This window comes from Notothenia rossii (genome assembly GCF_949606895.1).
Source record: "Notothenia rossii genome assembly, chromosome: 10".
Taxonomy (NCBI): domain Eukaryota; kingdom Metazoa; phylum Chordata; class Actinopteri; order Perciformes; family Nototheniidae; genus Notothenia; species Notothenia rossii.
In genome coordinates, this window is record NC_136908.1 from 12,062,283 (window position 1) to 12,083,521 (window position 21,239).

Genomic DNA, 21,239 nt, shown 5'->3' on the forward strand with positions numbered 1-21,239 from the left:
CTTAATAGCTAACGGTAACCACTTACATACAACAAGTTAACGTAAGAACTTGGCTAATTTCGTGTAACATGTTACCTTACGTTTATTTATTACGGTTTAAACTACTATTATTGTTAGAAATCAATGATAACGCGGTCGTTTTTCAGTTTTCCCCGGTGCTTTTGACTGTTGGCTTATTGTTGCTGTTTCTAGTGATGGACTAACACAGCTGGGTAGCTACCAGGTTATCAGGGTGGCTAACTCCCTTGCTAATGCTAGTTAGCAACTTGTGTTATGGCAACCCGTAGGCAGATGTGGGAGAAGTACTCAGATATTGTACTTAGGAACGTAAGTACCAGAGTGTAGGAATACTTTGTTGCAAGTACAAGTCCTGTAATCAAAATGTTACTCAAGGAAAAGCACAAAGTATGTGCATTAAAATATACTTAAAGTACCAAAAGTAAAAGTACTCATTATGCAAACTGGCCCATTTCATAATAATATATTATATGTGAGTATACTTATTGGTGCATTCATGTGTTAATCAAAGCTTGTTAAGGTGCAGCTTTTTTGCATTATGTTGTATGCTAGATTGAGAATGTGCAACTTTAAGTCTTATTTAAGGGTTGTTTATATTTCACATTATTAATCCAAATTTGCAAAAGTACACTATTCACCTCTGAATGGTAATCGTGTAGAAGTACAATCAAACACTTTTAATTCTCAAGTAAAGTACAAGTCCCTCAAAAGTTTACTTAAGTACAATACTTGAGTAAATCTACTTAGTTACTTTACACCACTGGAAACCTATTATCACCATTTAGATTGCATAGTACCGATTTAACTGGCTGATTTCCAGGGAGTTTGCTTTGTCAGCTGTCTGTTTCAGCTCCTTGCACATGTTGTCAGGGGCAGCTGTTGGCAGTCACCTGTTGCTGGAGATAAGAAAGGCTGTCGGACTGAAATAGCAGCTGGTGCTGGTTTCAACCATAGACTGGTTTTAGCGTCTCCAGCTGCGGTCATGAATTACACATTTTCCACAAGCTTAAATCAGTTGTTATAAACACCGCTGGGACATTAATGCAGTTAAGACATGGCAGTGGGCATATGAACCAGTAGCGAAATAAACATTTTGTTTTGGTCACACAAGTCAATTTATGGTCAAATAACATGCTTACTACTACTTACGACTAAATATTTAGTCTTGTAAGCTGTGACAGGCATTTGTCATTATTTATTAAATTGTACACTATTTTATTACGTTTTAAACAAAATTATCCATCAATATATAATAATAATAATAATAATAATAATAATTAGATAATAAAACATGTAAACAACTTTAAGCTTTTAGTCGAAGTTCATAGTCAAACCAGTGCTTTGGTTGGAGATCCTGTTATTTGTTTGTTTGTTATTGGCCTGAATGTTTAGCTTACAGTAAAACATTGTTTTATAAATCTGGGAAATAAGAGTTTTTTGAAAATATGAACTTCAGTCAAAATGTGTCAACGATGGTGCAGCTCTGTCCTGGGCTGACCAATCTTCCGGACATGCAAGCAAAAGACGGAAGAGTATGTGATGAGATCACCCTTGTTATTCTCCATTGTTCTCTGTAGTGCTTGTTGACAGAGAACTAGGCTAAAGGACACATGTAGTCCCACTTGGAGGGACAGGAGCGAGGGTAACCTTTAGCAAAGGCTTGTGTTTGTCCTCTAGAGGGCGTCCTGTAGCTTTGGAACATGTACAGTCAAGCTATGGTCCTGCCTGAGAGAGAGATGGTAGAGACTAGATATAAAACAACAACCATTGATGTCACATCCTGGGATAGAATCATATGAAAGGCATCTTTAAAAAGAATAGTTTTGAAAATGCTTTTATTGTAACCAATGGGAAAACAGTATTTTTTCTTTTTTACCTGTACTGTTTTTTATTCAAATATTAAGCGTCAGAAAACTTTGCCTGTCTTCAATTAATCAAAAAACAAATGACTTACTATTTAAGATCTGTCTTTGGTATTTTGAATTGCTAATATAATACACTAAGCAATATCCTTTATCTTTAGATTCCATATAGTAGTATAGTAATAAAGTAATAGAAAATAAACTATAAATAAAATATGTGTATGACTGAAAAGTTAAGAGTTAAGAGAAACATGAATTGTTTTTTCACAGTCTGATATGAATATTTCTTTTGTGTCAGGTTATTATGGTGCATTCAAATTGAGTTATATCATTTCAGAACCACATAATGTGAATGACTCATCAACCGTTGGCCGTTCAGTCGGAGCATTTAATGAAGAGCATGCGGTGGTGTGCATACCATACAAGTTTGGTCAGGACAACAAAGCTTTAGTACAGATACCCCTCTCTTGATTTTAAAAGCTTTTAAATCTCTAGATTTTCACATCGGCACTCTTGCAGTCTTTGGCTAGTATGCACACACACACACACACACACACACACACACACACACACACACACACACACACACACACACACACACACACACACACACACACACACACACACACACACACACACACACACACACACACACACACACACACGTATATGCTGGCCTTTGTGTTTGGGGACTGGGATTATATTACACACAGTGCATCCTGGCTCAGGGACAGATCAGAGGTCAGTGAAAGCTGCATACTCTCTTGCGTACACATGCACATTGTCACGTTCAGGTTGGGTATCTCTCTCACATGACGTAAAGCTCAGGGGTTGCATTTTCATTGTATTTGTGGTTATGTGTGATAATAATGCATTCTCTTGTTGCGGTGAGATCCGGTTCACCTTGTGTGTGTTTTCCCACTGACTCCCTGCTGTAGGAGCACCAGCTCAGCATTAATGCAACAGAAATATCACACAATGGATTTGTCACTTCTTGTTGCCATGCTGTCACGCTTTTCTGTTTAGGGATGCTCAGTTTGTCTTGATCACTTTGTACTTCATTTAAATGTTTAAATCCTGGCCTGTTCCACATGTTAGCCTTGCTTGATCCTGCTCTTCAGTCATGATTACAACTTTAAACACACCTAAATACACACACATCTCACACAAGTTGCTCATTTCTGTTTAGGAAATGATAACCAACTGCTCTATAAACATCTGCGGGCTACGTTCCTGCAACTATCCCCAGTGCAGGATAGACAAAAACATTGGTTGTTTGTTAAACTTTCTGTTCTTTTTTCCCCAAACATCTTTTCTTTGTGCCTTTGAGGCAGATCTAGAATGTCAACTCAGTGGCTGCTGTAGGAGCAGAACGATTGTAAGACTGTGTTTCCTATTATGTTTATAAATGGTAAGCCCATTAGACTCTGAATTTCGCCCTGCAGAAAGGCTCCATCCCACTGAATGGCTCCCTCTCATTCGCCCTTGGTTGCACTGTCCCTCCCTCCCTCCACATTTAATGGGGTTGTGTGGCTTGGCAAGATTGCTCTTTTTAGGATCTGAGTTGAATATGAAGGAGACTGAAACATGCACGTACAGACTGGTCTTGTTAGCTACCCTCGCATATTTTGGCAAAGCCAGTTTGTTCCAGATTTATAATGAGGGGAGATGGGGACTTTTGATGCCATGCCACCAAAGAAGACACTAGAACACACATCTTCTCTGCTATCCTCTTCTACTTTTAGAAAGAAAGGCAGCTTCTATTTTTGCACCAACTTCATGAGGAAGCAGACCACTAACCACGTACATTTAATTAAGCACAATCTCAAAACAAAGCTGTAGTGCACATGGTTTAGTTTAGCTTTGTGGTTTAGAACTTTCTATATTGGCCATTGAGTAGAATATAGACCTTCAGTTCTTCGCAGTATGTATGTCATGTACAATAGCAAATATCAGAGCCTTATTGAGTGAATGAACTCCTAAACATACAAAAACAAGGATCAGAAGATCTGGATGCAAAGGTAAACATTGAGCTATCCAGACGGATTGTAGCTCCTGGAGGCAGCAGGGCTTTCAAAAAAGAATCAATAGTGCTGCATCATCATTCTCTGACGTAGCCTCTTCACTCCACCTACACTTTTATTATTTCACTTTGATGAAGTCAGCGGGAAGTCGTAGAACAGCCCTGACCATTTCACCTGATAACACGCAATAAACCAGATTCCAGTTTTTCTCGTTTCTCCTGCCACTCATTCTCCTCTTTTATCTCTTGGATCTATGACTTCCTCTTACTCTCTGGACATTTACATTCTCTATTTGTATTGATTTTTGTTCATAGTTTATTTCCTGTAACCAGTTTGCCCCTGATTCTGTCCCTTGCCCCCTTTGTCCTTTGCTCCATTCATCTTCAGGTTTCTGTGTGTTTTGTAGTGCACTACCTGCCTACAGTTATTCCATCCTTCTCTCTTCTTCTATTCATACTCTCCTCCCTATTCCATTCATTTCTCTCTCCCTCTGTCTCTCTATCCCCTCCCCCTCCTCTCCCTCTCTCTGTCTCCTCATTTGAAAGAGCTGGCTTCAGCAGTCTGCCTGAAACGAGCGACTCATACCCACAAATGCATTGGCTGCCGCGGCCCCCGTCCACGCTGATCACAGGGTCTCTGTGTGTGTCCGCATCTGACGTGTGTGTGGGTGTGTGTGTGTGTGTGTGTGTGTGTTCCTGGCTGCAGCACAGCAGTGAGGATATGTAGCTTCCTCTGCGCTGCTAGGCAGCCCAAGCTCATTCTGCCGCATGCCGCTTACCGCCACCATTACGTAGAGGAATTCCCTGCTGTCTCTGCTACTGCCGCTCATACAGAGTGAGTGTTGGCTGGAAAGAGGAGGACAAGACAGAGGAGACATGCATCAAAGCAACACTGGCTGATGGAGGACAGAGCTGGATTTCATATTGGATTTTACATGAAGATGTGCAGTGTTTGGTTACAAGGGAATCTCTCTGTTTATGGGATTGATTGCTGAGCTTTGTGCATCTGAATTGCGCTCGGATGTAAAAGAGAACACGGTGTATTTATGTGTGTGTGTGAGAGAGAGAGTGTGTGAGTGATTGTGTCGGCGTTTGTTCCTGATGCGGTCAGAGCGGGCTAGTCGTGTGTGTATCGTGGTGCTGGAGGAGGTGGAGGAGGATGAGACCTCCTCTTCACCCCCACCTCCCCGGCCCAAATCATCCCCAGAACGCAGATCCCATCATGCCTCTCGAAGGGCAGCCGCTCAGGAGGACAAGGTGAGGCGGGTCCTTCGGTCCAGTTATTCATTGGTTGAATCCGAGTTGGCTCAGTCTGAGAGCCATTTTTAAGGTTTATATACAGTTTATTTTTTGCGAATGACAACACTCGGCTAGGTTTTCAACTAACCAAAGCACTTATCCTACCTGGACTGAAGTTCAGACCTTCGCTGAAGTATGTATGAAGTCCCATTGTATTAAAATACAAAGCACAGCCAACACTTGTCATCCTTTGCTAAATATAGCATCAAACACAATCACCAATATAGCCTGCCATGTGAGATGACTGCTGGTTTGTATAGATTATCTAGGCCTAAGCCTTTGTAGTGTCCACTGGTGGCTTATAAAGGGCGAGCATTCAATTTAAAAATTGTATTGAGGCTTTTCATCGTATGAAAGCTGTTCTTTGAAGTTGACACTGACAAAGGAAGCCAGACAGGAGGATAAGCCGGCCCTGATGACAGTTTGTGCTCTTAGTCCAAGTTTACCTTCCTGGATCCGTGACATGTGCAGTAGTCATCAGTGTAATAGGCATGAGACGGATGCCGACATGCCTGACAGCCCCACTTATTTTTAGTTGGGACGAAATGAGAGAGGGATGAGGAAAACTGAGAGTTAGGAGCATATCGGCATCATAGTACACATAGTACTGAAAGGTTCAACTTGGCAGCCATTGCTGTATGACACTGTTTAAATGTGACAAATAATATCACGCGGCCCACAGTACTTGAAAGACTGCAAATGAGGAAATGGCAGGGCAATATATTGTCATTTAGAAAGGGTTTCCATACGTCCCCTACGTTCTTATGGTTTGAATTTTTGCATTCTCAATAACATGCAGCATAAAGAAAAGCACTGCTCGCAGTAAATTGCGTATGCTCAATCTTATTTCCTTGTTAAAATCCTCCAATGAATTACTTATCCAAACATATTGAAACAAGGAAAATGTTTGACACAGATATCAGATAATAAAAGTTAGGAGAGTGCAGTGTTATTACATTTGTAGCTGAGATCTTAGTGAAGTATTGTGACCTTAATTCCTTATCACAGAAACTAGCATGTTATAGTGGTGAAGTTTTAATATATTGTAAATGCAAACTTCAGCGGTGTACTGTATTCAACATGTTTTCATAGTTTAAAGGGTTCTATGTAACAAAGTCAAAGTTCATACGTTTTTATATTGTGGGCCAAAGTTGTGTCATAAATGTTTCATTCTTTCATTTGTTACTTCAAGTTTAAGCTTCCATTTTTTAATCTAAGATCAAATTAAAGTTACACAAGGACAGTAAATGAATCACAAATATAACAAATCACAACTGTACATTTAAAATCATGAGCGTAGCATGGCATTGTTTCCTTAGCTTAAATCTGAATGGTCTTCTGTTGACCATCGGTACCTCTTAAAGGTTTATGATGACTGCTCTGTAAACTAATCCCACTCAGTGTCAGGCACCACGCTCTCTTGCTTGTGCCAACATTTACACACACGGATGTACTTCAATGAAATAGTATGAGAGGTTTTCCCTGTGTGTATAATGGGTCCTTTATTTGCAGCTTCTTCCTCCTGGGAAAATGTGTGTCTGTATAACTTGTTTAGTTTGTTTATCTCCACTGCTGTTTAGATTCTTATCAGATAGCCTTGCATCACATCAGTCAGAATAAAGTTTATTGCCTAATAAGTTTACACATACAAGACATTTGCTTTGATGTGTAATGGTGCCCACAGAAACACAGTATGAGGAAATACATAGAAAAAAAGATCAAATATAGAACTATTCTAGAATTAAAAATGAAGTCATTATAAATTGATCAAATGAGTACAATTAGAATATGACAATTGACTTGATATGTGCTATGTATCATGGCAAGAGGGTTCAGCTTTAACCCTTCACAGACTGTGTGTGTGTGTGTGTGTGTGTGTGTGTGTGTGTGTGTGTGTGTGTGTGAGATATATGCTGCAGCTGCTGCTGTCATAAACAAATAGGTGATGTACAGCCATTTTGTGACATATGTCTCTCCAGCAGCTCAGGATTATAGGGTCTTTGTCTTAGTCCCTCCCATTTGTAACTCTCATAACTCTCGCTGATAACACGGTTGTCAGCGTAGAAAATGACTGCCTTGCAAATGGAGTACATAGTAGTAGTTACATCAGCGTTAACATGTGCTCCCCTTGCCTCTAGACGTCGCTGTTAAGAGCCATCTTCAACGTGGACACAGATGAAGTTCGCTCCCTCATATTCAAGAAAGAGGATGTCAACATTCAGGTAAGTCACTTTCTTCTTCTCTGATTTCTATCCAAATGTTAATGCTTTTGTTTCCCCTGTGTATTTGCTTTCCCCACCCCCTTGCTTCACATACACACACCATGACTTATATCAGACCCCCAGGAGAGCAGCAGTAAGCTAGCCGGCTCCGATTGATCGATTGACCCAGAGTGCCTTCTGGCTGCTTACCCATTTCATATAGCTGTCAATCAAGGCAGGGCACCTCCTTTTCCTTTTGCTTGAGGTCGTAACCTCAACCTGATTCCTCCCATTGCTTTGTTTTTCTGTCAATAATCTTTCAGAATGTATTTCCTCAGTTTACACCTTGTGTTTTCATAGTTTTTCTCTCTGTCCATCTGTCATTCTATAGAGCTGGGCTCATCACACTGAATCTCTTTGAGTCAGCATTATTGGCCCAGACCTTTTACAGTCACATGACATTTGTTTATAGGCTAGCCCCACTCTGTTGATTGCTCCCTCCTGCACTGAAAGAAAGAGAGATGGGGTGGGGCGGCTTTGTGTATCGATGGAGAAAGTGATGGAGCCAAGTGAAGAGGACAAGTGATCACAGGATGGACATGTGTCCCCTGTGGCTGTAGTCTCATGTTTCCTGTGCTCACTCTGAAGCAGTGTGATCTGTCTGAAGATTCTGTTTGTGGCATGCCTCATCAGGATGTGTGAGCAAGGCGAGGCTGCGTGTGAAAAGGAGATATTATTAACATGCTTGAATTTATTTTCTGTATTTTGGGATCAGGACAACGAGAAGAGGACGCCTCTGCACGCTGCAGCCTACCTGGGAGACACTGAGATTATTGAGCTGCTCATCCTTTCAGGTAAACACTAAAGCCCAGCTTTGAATCCGTTCAGCCGTCCATTCGATTCAATTTCAACCTCAAATCTATAAACCTATAGTATCAATAGCTTGCTCATCCCGAGGTGCATCCACCTGGTCCTGTTTTTGCTTCTATCCATCTAAATGAGTGCTCCAAAATTAATTTGTGTAGTCATTCCTTTGCATATTTAAACTCTCTTTTATTAATAATACTCGCACAGCATTAGTCTCCAAATCAAATATTTGAATTGTAAAAAAAACATTTTAGGTTCTGACTATTTTAAGTTTCACCGATTACCTGTCAGCACCTTAGAGTGATTCAATGTTGTATGTAAATGTTTATGGCCCAGGAAATGTTTTAAACCAAATTATTGTCTGCCCTATTTTAAAATTGGAACCAGGTCAAACTAAGCTGGAAACAAATGTATCGTCATTTTTCCATTTCACAAGGTATGAGTTTTAATACCAAATATCCCACCATGCGTTCCTTAAAGCCACTGCTTGTCCCTCACCTCTCTCTACCCCACATGTTTCTCGCTGTCTCCTCTTAGGCTGTCACCCTCTCTTGGTGATTTATAAATCATTTGATCGGGTAGATGTTGGCTTGGCTCTCTGTTAGGTCAGTTGTGCACGTCAGGAAGTGGGTCCAACCTTTATACAAGCTAGTGTGTACGCTTGTGTGTGTGTGTGTGTTCACTGTTTCCCAATAATGTGGAGAGAGAGTAACAGGTGCAGCAACCTCAGAGCTATTTGAACCCCCAAGCTGTGCCAAAGAGCGTCATGGAGATGTTATATCTGCCAGTCACCGTTGCCTTAAAACACCCCCTTCCCATAAGTCACTTGAAAAATGATTAAACCTTGTTACCGTGTTTGCCTTGGCTGTGTCCGGTATTGTTGACACATCTTAACCATCTCTCTCTCTCCCTCAATCTCTCTTCTTCATTCCCCTCCTCTCGTCTAGGGGCCAGAGTTAATGCCAAAGATAACAAGTGGTTGACTCCTCTTCATCGAGCTGTCGCCTCTTGTAGCGAGGTAACAAATTACACAAACAAACGTGCTAATGTGTGCTGTAGTAAGTCCACTAATCATGTGACTATGTTTGTTTCACAATGAGGTTATCACAGCTTTTCTCTTTTGATACTGAGGGGGATATCCACTGACATGACCACTGTAACAAAAATGCAGGAATGACTTTCATTTCACTGAAACCACTGTGGTGGCAGAAAACACTGTTTAGTGTAGCAACTGGCAGACCAGATAGAACATCTTTATAATAACTATAAATTAGAATTAGATGTACTTTATTTATCTTTTTTTTGTCACAGCAGCACCATGTAAACAGGCATAACACTTGAGATAAACTATAATAATGATAATAAGAAAATAAAAGATAAGAATGAACAGTATACATATGTACATATAATTATATCAACAGAGTAAAGATGTCTTGTTCACCTATTCTGCTTGGTGCCAGGCAACATGCCCAAACAGCCAGAGCCCCTTGCTCTTGCTCTCCTTTTCAGTGCTATTGTCGGCATGGAAGCCCCCTAAGAATAGCAGAGACTTTTATGTCCACCTGCGCACTCTGGCATGTACTCCGTCAGTGCACTGAGGCATAGTGGAACAAAATAATCCCTCTGTCCGCAAGCTCTGACGCACGCTCACTCTTTCTTACCCAGAATGCAGTGGCCATGCTGCTGAAGCACAGTGCGGATGTAAACGGCCGAGACAAGAACTGGCAGACGCCGCTCCATGTTGCCGCGAGCAACAAGGCAGTGCGCTGCGCCGAGGCTTTGGTCCCGCTGCTTAGCAACGTCAACGTGTCGGACCGGGCGGGACGCACCGCCCTGCACCACGCAGCCTTCAGTGGACATGTGGAGGTGGGTCTCCTGTCAACACACAGACAGACACACACATATTCCTGTCAGCACCTGGTTCATTTGAGTTTGTGTGATTAGATGGTGAAGTTGCTGCTGTCTAGAGGAGCCAACATCAATGCATTCGACAAGAAGGACAGGAGGGCCATCCACTGGGCAGCCTACATGGGTGAGACTGTTATGATGTTCAGCTTTAAGTTCAAAGTTCATACCTTTGTTCAGACAAGATAGAGACTCTATCAAAACCTATGTAGGTGTTATTTATATGGCCCTTTTTCCTAAGACCCTTGAAGCTAAAAAGGAAAGAACCAAAAAGAAATGTATAGATGAAAAAATGTATAGCTACTGAGGAGGGGACCCTCTCCCAGGATGTAGAGCTATACATCAAATGTCTTGTTTAAAGAATAAACGAAAAAATAAAATGACAAAATAGACAAGCCATATGAAAAATAGATCCAGGAGCATGTTTAAAAGATTCCATGTGCTTCCATGTCCCTAGTTGTCCCCTCCCTAAATAGTACATAGTGAAATGAACAGGTCTCAAGTTAAATGTGCCTCATATCATCCCCCCCCCCCTCTCGTCTCTGTTTCAGGTCACCTGGAGGTGGTGAAGTTGTTGGTGGCCAGTGGAGCAGAGGTGGACTGCAAGGATAAAAAAGCATACACTCCGCTCCATGCAGCCGCCTCCAGTGGCATGAGCAGCACCGTGCACTACCTGCTGAGCCTGGGGGTCCACGTCAGTACACACACACACATCTGCATCAGCAATGACCTGCAAAATGACCTTTTGTTTAAAAAGTGTTACCTTCACTTCTTAAAGAAAATGTAGTTTTTCTCACATTCAGTCACATGATCACATAAGATGTACTTTATTGATGCCAATTTGGAAAATGTTTTCTTCCCAAACATATGCAAAAAAAAATATATGTTACTTAAATGTATCTAGACTTACTCCCTGTTTACGGAGGCATGTGACGAAAACACAACTTTCTTTAAGAATTCAAGGCAACCCGGGAGTAGTAATTAATGAATACACAGATCATAAATGTGTAGGGGTTGCTTTGATTTGTGACATGACGCTTTAACAAATCTGAATCTTTAACCGTAGATATACAAGCTATTTTTAATACGGTGTCAATATCAGTTAGTCAAGTTAATCAAACGCTTAACATTGATTCTCTTCTTACGTAGGTCAACGAGATAAACGGCTACGGCAACACTCCACTCCATTTAGCCTGTTACAATGGACAGGATGTGGTGGTCAGTGAGCTCATTGAGGCAGGGGCCAACGTCAACCAGGTGTGTGTGTGTGTGTGTGTGTGTGTGTGTGTGTGTGTGTGTGTGTGTGTGTGTGTGTGTGTGTGTGTGTGTGTGTGTGTGTGTGTGTGTGTGTGTGTGTGTGTGTGTGTGTGTGTGTGTGTGTGTGTGTGTGTGTGTGTGTGTGTGTGTGTGTGTGTGTGTGTGTGTCTTTTAATTGTGTTGTTTTGGTACCTCTCTTTAGGTAAATGAGAGGGGGTTTTCTGCCCTCCACTTTGCCTCCTCCTCACGTCAGGGGGCGCTCTGTCAGGAGCTGCTGTTGGCCCACGGAGCTCACATCAACATGAGGGTATTTGCTTTCTATTGATACAGTTGGAAGCGTCTAAAGCAGCCTGTTGCCTCGTGTCTACGCTGCCGAGAGTCCAGTTGAAAGTTGAAATGACAGCGTTGCTAACACTTTGCTAGCGGTGATGAAAACTGATATTAGATTCCCACAGCCTCAAGATGCAAGGCCATATGGAGGATGACAGGGGGAGGGGGTGGCTCCCTGAGGCTGCAAGCTGCTCAGGGAATAAGTGTGTGTGGGTGCGTGTTTGATCCATGAGGGGAACACAAATAGCTTGTGTTCATGCTAAGATCTCGAACACTACAGCGTAAGAGCTGAGTCATCTTCCCACACTGGCACTTAAATGTCTCTCATCTACATGCACCACAGACACACTTTATTTACTTCATTCGAGTCCCTTTATTATCCGCTATGAGAAACTTGATTTGAAACAAATAAACAAATATTCAGAACACAATTATAAACAATACTGGCAGGCGTTAACATCATCAACAGCATCCGGACAAAAACAACCAGACTCAGAGACAGCTTCATCCCGCAGGCAATAAGACTGTTAAACAACTGAACTGCTGAAACAACTTCATAACATTCATCTGCTCCTTAGTAATTATTGATCTATTATCTAATATATCATTCCAATAACTTGTATATAGACTCGTATTTCACTATTCCACTTTTTTTTCCTCACTTTTTTTAAAACTAATTTTATTTTTTGTATTACTTTTAATATAATATACTTTAATATTGTTTTAATATTGTCTGCTTATCCGTATTATTGTGTTGCATTGTTGGAGAAACCTGTGACCTAAGATTTTCAACAACATAATTACTCTGTAGCTACAGTATGTTAGTTTGACAATAAAGAACCTTGAACCTTGAACCTACTACAACAAGACGATCTGTCAAATCTTTTAACAGGGAACAAGGGAGTTTGAACTCTTTCTCTCTTAAAAGGGGTCACTTGAATCTATAGTTTTTGGGAAGACTTTCTACAGATAATCATTATCTTTGTCTCTCTTTGCTTGTCTCCATCTGTGCAGAGTAAGGACGATAAGACTCCCCTCCACATGGCAGCTACCCATGGAAGGTTCTCCTGCTCTCAGGCCCTCATTCAAAATGGTGAGAGCCCCTACAGTCTGCTTCATGCCCGAGTGTTTAAATAGAATTATATAGATATACCCTTTTATTTATTTGTGTATAGGAGCTGAGATTGATTGCGAGGACAGGAGCAGAAACACTGCCCTTCACATCTCTGCCCGCTACGGCCATGAGCTCATCATCACAGCACTCATCAAACACGGAGCAGACATCGCCAAGTTAGTAACAAATGACATGTAACCTGTCTGTCTGTCTTCTCACTGAATACAAGAAGCAAAAAGGAAAGGGAAGAATCTCAGGAATGAAGATTTTAAGGTCCAGATAATCCAATATATCTGTCATCAAAAATGCATCCACGCTCTCACACTTCACCCTCCTGTGGGGACTTGCCTTCTCTCTGTTTTTGAATGTTTTTAGGAGAGGCATTCATGGGATGTTCCCTCTACACCTGGCAGCTCTCAGCGGCTTCTCAGATTGCTGCAGGAAGCTGCTGTCCTCAGGTACATTCATGCTGACACCATTTGTGTCACCAGAATCACCTCGTTGACATCCTAAGTGATGCTGATCGCATATTTTCTCGCAGGGTTTGACATAGACACCCCTGATGACTTTGGCAGGACCTGTCTACATGCTGCAGCCGCTGGAGGGTGGGTCATCATCCCTGCTCACATCCTTATTGTTTAATACCTGAGCATCTTCCTTTTTCCTGGTATTTAAAAGCATCCCCTTTCATTTTACACATTAGTCATGACTTTTTAAATGTGCCTCTCTTACCAGGAACCTGGAGTGTCTGAACCTGCTGTTAAACATAGGAGCAGACTTTAACAGGAAGGACAACTTTGGGAGGTGAGCCAAGCCTCTTTAAAATAAGACATATCTTAGGGAGTAGCGGGAAGGAATGAAGTCCTCCCTTGCATTAATAATATCTGCTGTTGACTCTCTGTTCCTCCCAGGACTCCATTACACTATGCATCAGCCAACTGTAACTACCAGTGTGTGTTTGCCTTGGTGGGCTCTGGGGCGAGCATCAATGAGCTGGACCAGAGAGGCTGCAGCCCCCTGCACTACGCTGCTGCAGCCGACACGGATGGAAAGTAAGATAACATCCTAAACCATGAGATTTTTAAAGGCATACTTTGTTATTACTTTAATGAAATATTTGATGCCATAGGGTACAACTGTATATAATGACTTTATTTGATAGCATACATACTGTGACATTTACTTTGAATCATTTTATACCTCACTATATGATATTTTTCTAGGCATACAATAATTTGTGTACATAAAATACAATGTTTTTTATGCAAAAAAGCAGTTGCTACTTCACTATCACTTTATTTTATGTGTTTTGTGGCATATTATACTTTTTATTTAATTTGTTACATCTTTTATATCTTACAATACTTTGATATTTATGTCATTATTTACAGTACTATGACATCAGGTTTTTAAGATGTTCTATACTTTGACTTCTTTAATGAATCTTTTTTTTTTTTTAGCATACCCCAGATGGTATCAAATGATCCTCAGTGTCTGTTGGAAACATTTCTTTCCTCCCTTGTGTGTTTGCCAGGTGTGTGGAGTACCTGCTGAGGAACGATGCTGACCCAGGAGTGAGAGACGGACAGGGTTACAGTGCAGTGCATTATGCCTCAGCGTACGGACGCACACTCTGCCTGGAACTGGTGAGTACAGATGCCGCAGGGAGAGATCATTCGATGCACTTCCCACAGACTGCCAACAAATGTGATCACTTCCATGTGCTGAAATCTGAAGCAGGACACTTCTCATGGTATCATAAAGAGCCTTTGTCTGTTTTTCTTTCAGATGGCAAGTGAGACACCTCTTGATGTGGTAAGAAAGACATTTCAATGATTCACTGTAAAACAATGAGCCCTTACATAGATTGATTTTGTACGTGGCTCCCTCTGTTGGGCAGATCATTGGTTACATCATCTGGTAGGCAGAGTCATTTACTGTTAAACAACGTCTTGTTCTGCATTTGATAACAATTGCCGTGCATGCTTTCTAAATAATGATTTTTTTAATTCAAAACTTTTAGCACACACCTTATCAAACACCACTACTCTCTCTTTCAACAAACTGAGGTCATGAAGCAGTGTGACCATGGCCTTAGTTCTGTGCAACTGTCATACGGCAGTGAGTTGCAATGCACGCAAACCTATTTCTAAAATGAATAATAAGGGAACCTTGTCTCTATTTCAGTTAATGGAGACATCAGGAACAGACATGCTGAGTGACTCAGAGAGCCTGGCCCCCGTCAGTCCACTCCACCTGGCGGTGAGTTTAGGGATTGTTTTCAGAATGTCTTTATTTGGCTGTTTGTCTCTCTCTTGCACACAGGCTTTCAATGCCATGTCTGATACCTTTACACATAAAAGAAGTGTCTATTGGTGTGTGTCTCCCTTTGATTTAGGCGTACCACGGACACTGTGGAGCTTTAGAGGTTCTCTTGTCCTCACTGCTGGACGTGGATGTGTTCAGCCCAGAGGGCCGGACCCCCCTCAGCCTGGCCTGCTCCAAGGGTCACCAGGAGTGTGTCTCACTGCTGCTGCACCATGGCTCCTCACCCATGACCCGGGACTACGCACACAAAAAGACAGCTATACATGCTGCAGGTAAACATAGACAGTTACACAGAGCCAAATAAATCAGTATGCTTCACTCCACATCACTGAGGTTTGTTTTATGCCTTTGAAAGTGGAGAAATGTTGTTGCTTCAGAAAAAAAAGTCATTCTCTAGCATGTGTGTGTTTCTGTGTGCCGCAGCTATGAATGGCCACCCAGAGTGCCTGCGTCTGCTCGTGAGCAACAACGACCAAAACATGAATGTGGACGTACAAGACATCAACGGACAGTGAGTGTGTGCGGAGAGAAAAAGGCTTAGCTTTCACTCCGATTATTATTATTCTCATTGAGGAGAAGACTCGAACTAGTTTTGTTTAAAGATGTGTGTTTTGTCATATTTCCCCACCTGTACAGGACTCCTCTGATGTTGGCGGTGCTAAATGGACACACAGAGTGTGTGTACTCTCTACTCAGTCAAGGGGCCACTGCGGAGCATCAGGACCGCTGGGGGAGGACAGCACTACACCGGGGGGTGAGACATTCACACACTTCCACTGACATGATAACCCTGAATATTCCCCTCAGGACAGTTCTATCTAAGGAGCCTGATACGACTGCCAATCTAAATGTAGAATGTGCAGCAGTACTCTGGTGGTTACTCATGTGCTTTCTGGCCATCAGATCAAAATCCTACCCTCAGGCTAAATAAATACAACATAAGGCTACTGTTTGAAATCAAAGGTTCCTTTTATTAATCAGAGCACTGAGGTCAGGCCGTAGTACGGTACTCTCAAAACACTAAATATATTTTTAATTTATGAATGATTTTTTGTTGAAATCAGCAGGGGGAGATGCGTGGGGAAAAGCTGTTTGCTTGTTGCTCTCTGTCGTTTCCTCTGCCTGTGGATTGCTACAATTCAGGAAATGGGATTAGGGCAGACATTTTGTCTTCTAGAATAAAGAGCAAGCAGGCCATGAAACATGTCTAGCTGTGTGTTTATTGATCTACTGCGCTCCTTTTCATTAGAACGGAAAGCACCATACTTTAAACAACATCTTATTTCATAATTGCATGCACTGTATCTTGGGCAATGCTTTAGTTTTTATATAAAAAACCTTAAACAGAGGATGATCAATGAGCAAAATGAACCATACATATCACAACTATCAGGGATGCAAACACAGGTATGGTGAAAAAAGAGAGAACTATTAGAAGCAGGAAAAAAACAGCGTAATATACCATCTGACAAAGGCCTGTGCTATAATGCTTCAATTAACTGGCTGTTCTTTATAATATACTCAGATCAATAGGAGACAGAGATGTTAAGTTATAAATCAAGGGTTTTTATTATTATTTACAGCAGGGGTGGGGAACCTTTTTCCTTTCAATTTTTACAACATCCTCCGAGGGTCGTACAAATGATTGAACTCAACCTCTGCTTAAAAAAACTAAAATCACAGACAATTCATTTTGCCTTTCTTTCATGCTGTGCAAAGAAAAAGCAACCTCTTAATCCAGATATCTCACCATGACTCGCGCATGCATGCATGTGCACAGTGCTGCATGACCACCAAAACAGAAAGATATGGACACAAGATGTGTGCAAATGTATTTAGTATCCATGTGATCATGATTTAAGTGGGGGGGGGCCTAACCTCCTCTAGGGGGGTCCGGGGGCATGCTCCCCCGGGAAGATTTTTTTTTTAAATATTGAAGTTAAAAGCATCAATCTGGTGCACTTTGAGAGCAACATTAGGAGATCTATGGATACATCTTTCAACACCCATTTGAAACAGAACTGTAAGCAGATTTTTCTTTTTGGATATTTTACAAATCACTCCCCTTTCAAACTCTATTCTTGTTATTTTTAACAACTTTTTTGTTACTGTCATATAGTATTTTATACCTTTTTTTCATTTAGTCTAATGTCTCATTAATAACTATAATGATCATATCAAGGTGTGCCTTAACCTCACTGAGCAGAGGTTATTTGAGCCTCTCAGGAGAGAGCTCTCTTCCACCTGGTTGTACAAAAAGCTCTTTAAATTCGTTAGCATAGCTAGCTAACCAGATGCTAATAACAACAGATCGCCACTGTGCTTACAACTAAAGACAGAGCCACACAAACACTGCGGCATGTGTACGGCTCCTTATGGGTACTGCAATATTTGAAGAGCTGGAGCGGCGTTCTGGTGCTCTCCGTAAACCCTCTAGTCTACACTCCTTTCAGACAAGAAATAACCACGTGAAGACACTTTACGCTCGTGTTGTGTTCAAGGAACCTGTCCCCCCCCCCCCCCCCCCCCGCCCAAAACAAAAACTCTTTGGTTCTCCACGAATTGCACAAGTCACCCAAAGCAGCGTTAAAAAAGCGGGAGGTGCCGAAAAGCGACTAATTTGCATCACTGAACTATATACTAATAAATATATTTTCCAATTTTTTATTTTCTCTCACAGGCGGTGGCGGGCCAGGAGGAGAGTGTGGAGGCCCTCCTCCAGCGGGGGGCCGCTGTGTGTGTCAAAGACATCCGGGGCCGCTCCCCTCTTCACCTGGCCTCCGCCTGTGGCCGCGTGGGGGTCCTGGGGGCCCTGCTGCAGGCCACCCCCACCAACTCCCTCACTCTCACGCACCTCACTGACAACCAGGGCTACACACCTCTGCACTGGGCCTGCTACAACGGTACACAGCGGGACACACTGGAGGAACCTCACTGTTCCGTATGAAGCGACAGCAGGAGTATTCACATCTGTTCCTCTCTTTGTTTCTCAATCTGTTCTCTAGGATACGATGCTTGTGTGGAGGTGTTGTTAGACCACGAGGTGTTCAAGAGGATTAAAGGCAACCCCTTCACTCCACTGCACTGTGCTGTGTAAGACGTTGTGTACCTATTCATGTTTTTATGTAGATAGGCACTGGTCTGAAAGCTTCTGACAGTGTGTGATTTGTATTTCAGTATGAGCGATAATGAGGGAGTGGCTGAGATGTTAATTGAGTCCCTGGGCGCAGCTATCGTCAACTCCACTGACCCCAAGGGCAGGTGAGACATAAAAAAAAAAGCTAGCATGACATCATCTTTTTTTATTAAAGCTGTTCACGTGCATAGGATCTGCTGCTGTATTGCCAACTGTGTTTGTGTCTTCATAGGACCCCACTCCACGCTGCAGCTTTTTCCGACCATGTGGAGTGTGTTTCCCTGCTGCTGAGCCACGGTGCTCAGGCAAACGTAGTTGATGCACACACTTGCAGCACACCGCTGATGATGGCAGCTCTAAACGGACAGACCAATACTGTGGGTCAGTATAAACTGACAAATAGATTCACTGTCTTTTTCTTTTTTTGTTTCTTTTCCATTCTCTTTTTTTCTTCTACTGTTATTTCATCTTTGAGTTTTTTTAAATTTTTAACCTTTGACATGAACACACCTCTTTTCATGTGTTGCAGAGATGTTGGTGAGCAGTGCTAAAGCAGACTTCACACTACAGGATACAAACAGGAACACAGCATTGCATCTGGCTTGCAGCAAGGTAACAATTCACAGAGACAGGAAGTGCTTTTGTATTGACTGGCCATAGTGTGAGTTTTGGTGATTAAGATGTCCCCAAAAATCTCTTAATCACCCAGTCAGTGTTGGTCATCAGGTAGCTGCTGAAAAAGTCAATTTCACATAGTAATGATGATAAAAACATTTTTTAGTGAGCTGTCCTTAAACACACATGTTAAAAAGAAGAAGTATACAACATGTACTATTGGTCACCTATTTGCTCTCTGTACCTCTCAGGGTCAAGAGACGAGTGCCTTGTTGATTCTAGAGAAGATCAGCGACAAGAACCTCATCAACAGCACCAACACTGCTCTCCAGACGTAAGAGTATTCCCAGGATGCACCAGGGTAATCTGCTTAATTCAGACTGCTTTTATTTGAACCTCACCCACCCTCCTTCTTGTTGCAGGCCGCTGCATGTAGCAGCGAAGAAGGGGCTGACAGTGGTGGTTCAGGAGCTGCTGGGGAAAGGAGCCAGTGTGTTAGCAGTGGACGAGAACGGTCAGATTTCACTTTACTGCACATCCTTCACTACTCACACGTACTGCCACAGTGAGACGTGAACTTCTTCTTGATTTTTCTTTTATGCGTAGGTTACACTCCGGCTCTGGCATGCGCTCCTAACCGAGATGTGGCCGACTGCCTGGCGCTCATCCTCAACTCCATGATGCCCACCTCCCCCATGGTCACCATTGCAGCTTTGCCTGCACTTTCTCTTACTCACACAGTCATCAACCACCACCCCACCAACAACCACGTCTCTAAAGGCGTGGCCTTTGACTCTCTTCCCCCTCTGAGGCCGGACCACGCCTCCTACTGCAGACCGGAGCGCCTGCTGTCTTCCATCACCGGGGACGATGAACTGAATGACTCAGATTCAGAGACGTACTGAGGACGTACCTGCTATTGGACCGAGCCCTACACTACTGGCAGACTGGCCAGCCACTCAGGAGCCTTAAATGATAACTGACAAAAAGCTAAAAGAGAGAAAACAGATGGGAAATAGAGCAGACATGCAGATTATTTTTAGATAAGCTTCTTCGAATCTAAAAAGAACCCCTTGTTGTACACCATGTTTCTCTTAAGGTCACACGGGGTAAAAAATAATGTACTAGAATATAGAATAATGTGAATACGGACTACATTTCTCTGACAGCATCACTGTATGGTCTGTAACATGGCCTATATCTTTTTCAATGTAAAGCAATGTTGTTTATTCTTTTTTGAAATGAAGCTCCTTCTCTTTGCTGATACTTCCTGGAGTGATTTTAAGCCTTTTCACAGTTTTTCCTTCAACTATTATTAGAAGAGCATCTACCGGAAAAAAGCTCAGTGTACTGCTTTTATTCTTACAATTGTCTAAAGAAAAAAACTGATGGAAAATGTAATGGGACCAGGAGATTGATAGCTGTTTTCCCTTACTGTACTTTTGAGTTTTTATTCAGAGCCTTCATGGCAGACGGTCACAGCTGTCGGTCACGCACACTTTATTGTTATTGAACCACTTTTCAATTCCTAAGAGAGGAAATTATTATTGAATCCTATGAATTTATTCCAAGTGGAAATGGAATCCCTGGGAGCTGATGAGGACAGCAGATGGATGGAAGATTCAGTGTGTGATTGGTCCAGGATTTGATTGATGACCCGAATGAACGGCTCAAGGTACTTGTAACCTGCAATGCTGTAACTACTCAATGTCTTTGTACTGTACTGTAGACAGAGTAAAGTGGCTGACACTGTGTGTGTGTGTGTGTGTGTGTGTGTGTGTGTGTGTGTGTGTGTGTGTGTGTGTGTGTGTGTGTGTGTGTGTGTGTGTGTGTGTGTGTGTGTGTGTGTGTGTGTGTGTGTGTGTGTGTGTGTGTGTGTGTGTGTGTGTGTGTGTGTGTGTGTGTGTGTGTGTGTGTGAGAAATTAATAAATATTGCCTTTTTAGGAACAAGAAACTTTCAGACAGAGATGAATAATACTGGCGCATTGTTTGTAAAGATTGTAAGTAATTAACAAATAAAGATATTCGTTTTTGATTTATCTCAGTTAATGTTTGACAGAAGACAAATGTTTGATTTTGCACCCTGTGGTTTGTTTATAACCTTACATTAGCCTTTTAATTCTGGCGATTGCATTTACATGCTAAAGTAATTTCTGGTGTTAATTTTTTAAGATGATCCTGCTGAACAAAACATGTAAGTATCATTAACATGTTTGCCAAAGATCTTAATTTTTGGACGATTCCAAAATCAAATTGAACAATCCCAAACCTTTTTTAGGATGA

At 42.0% G+C, this 21,239-nt stretch overlaps 1 protein-coding gene across 1 annotated transcript; it reads left to right on the forward strand.

Annotated features, from left to right (window-relative positions):
- Positions 1–4,475: 4,475 nt before the first annotated feature.
- ankrd28a (ankyrin repeat domain 28a) lies at positions 4,476–20,995 on the forward strand. The gene is made up of 29 exons (XM_079654020.1): positions 4,476–5,160; positions 7,341–7,424; positions 8,179–8,257; positions 9,218–9,288; positions 9,936–10,136; positions 10,215–10,302; positions 10,727–10,869; positions 11,325–11,432; positions 11,635–11,739; positions 12,777–12,855; positions 12,938–13,052; positions 13,252–13,334; positions 13,418–13,481; positions 13,612–13,680; positions 13,788–13,928; positions 14,411–14,522; positions 14,665–14,691; positions 15,064–15,138; positions 15,275–15,476; positions 15,628–15,715; positions 15,841–15,958; positions 17,885–18,107; positions 18,210–18,297; positions 18,382–18,465; positions 18,573–18,721; positions 18,870–18,952; positions 19,207–19,289; positions 19,378–19,469; positions 19,562–20,995. The coding sequence occupies exons 1-29, from the start codon at positions 5,005–5,007 to the stop codon at positions 19,858–19,860; spliced, it is 3,309 nt and encodes a 1,102-aa protein (XP_079510146.1). The 5' UTR covers positions 4,476–5,004; the 3' UTR covers positions 19,861–20,995.
- Positions 20,996–21,239: the final 244 nt, after the last annotated feature.

What these genes read in the sequence shown, in the direction of transcription:
- ankrd28a (XM_079654020.1), top strand. Translation starts at nt 5,005, where the DNA reads ATGCGGTCAGAGCGGGCTAGTCGTGTGTGTATCGTGGTGCTGGAGGAG. An exon ending in AAGAGGATGTCAACATTCAG is followed by an intron (nt 7,425 to 8,178) that starts GTAAGTCACTTT and finishes TTTTGGGATCAG; the next exon opens with GACAACGAGAAGAGGACGCC. An exon ending in GTACAAGACATCAACGGACA is followed by an intron (nt 15,716 to 15,840) that starts GTGAGTGTGTGC and finishes CCACCTGTACAG; the next exon opens with GACTCCTCTGATGTTGGCGG.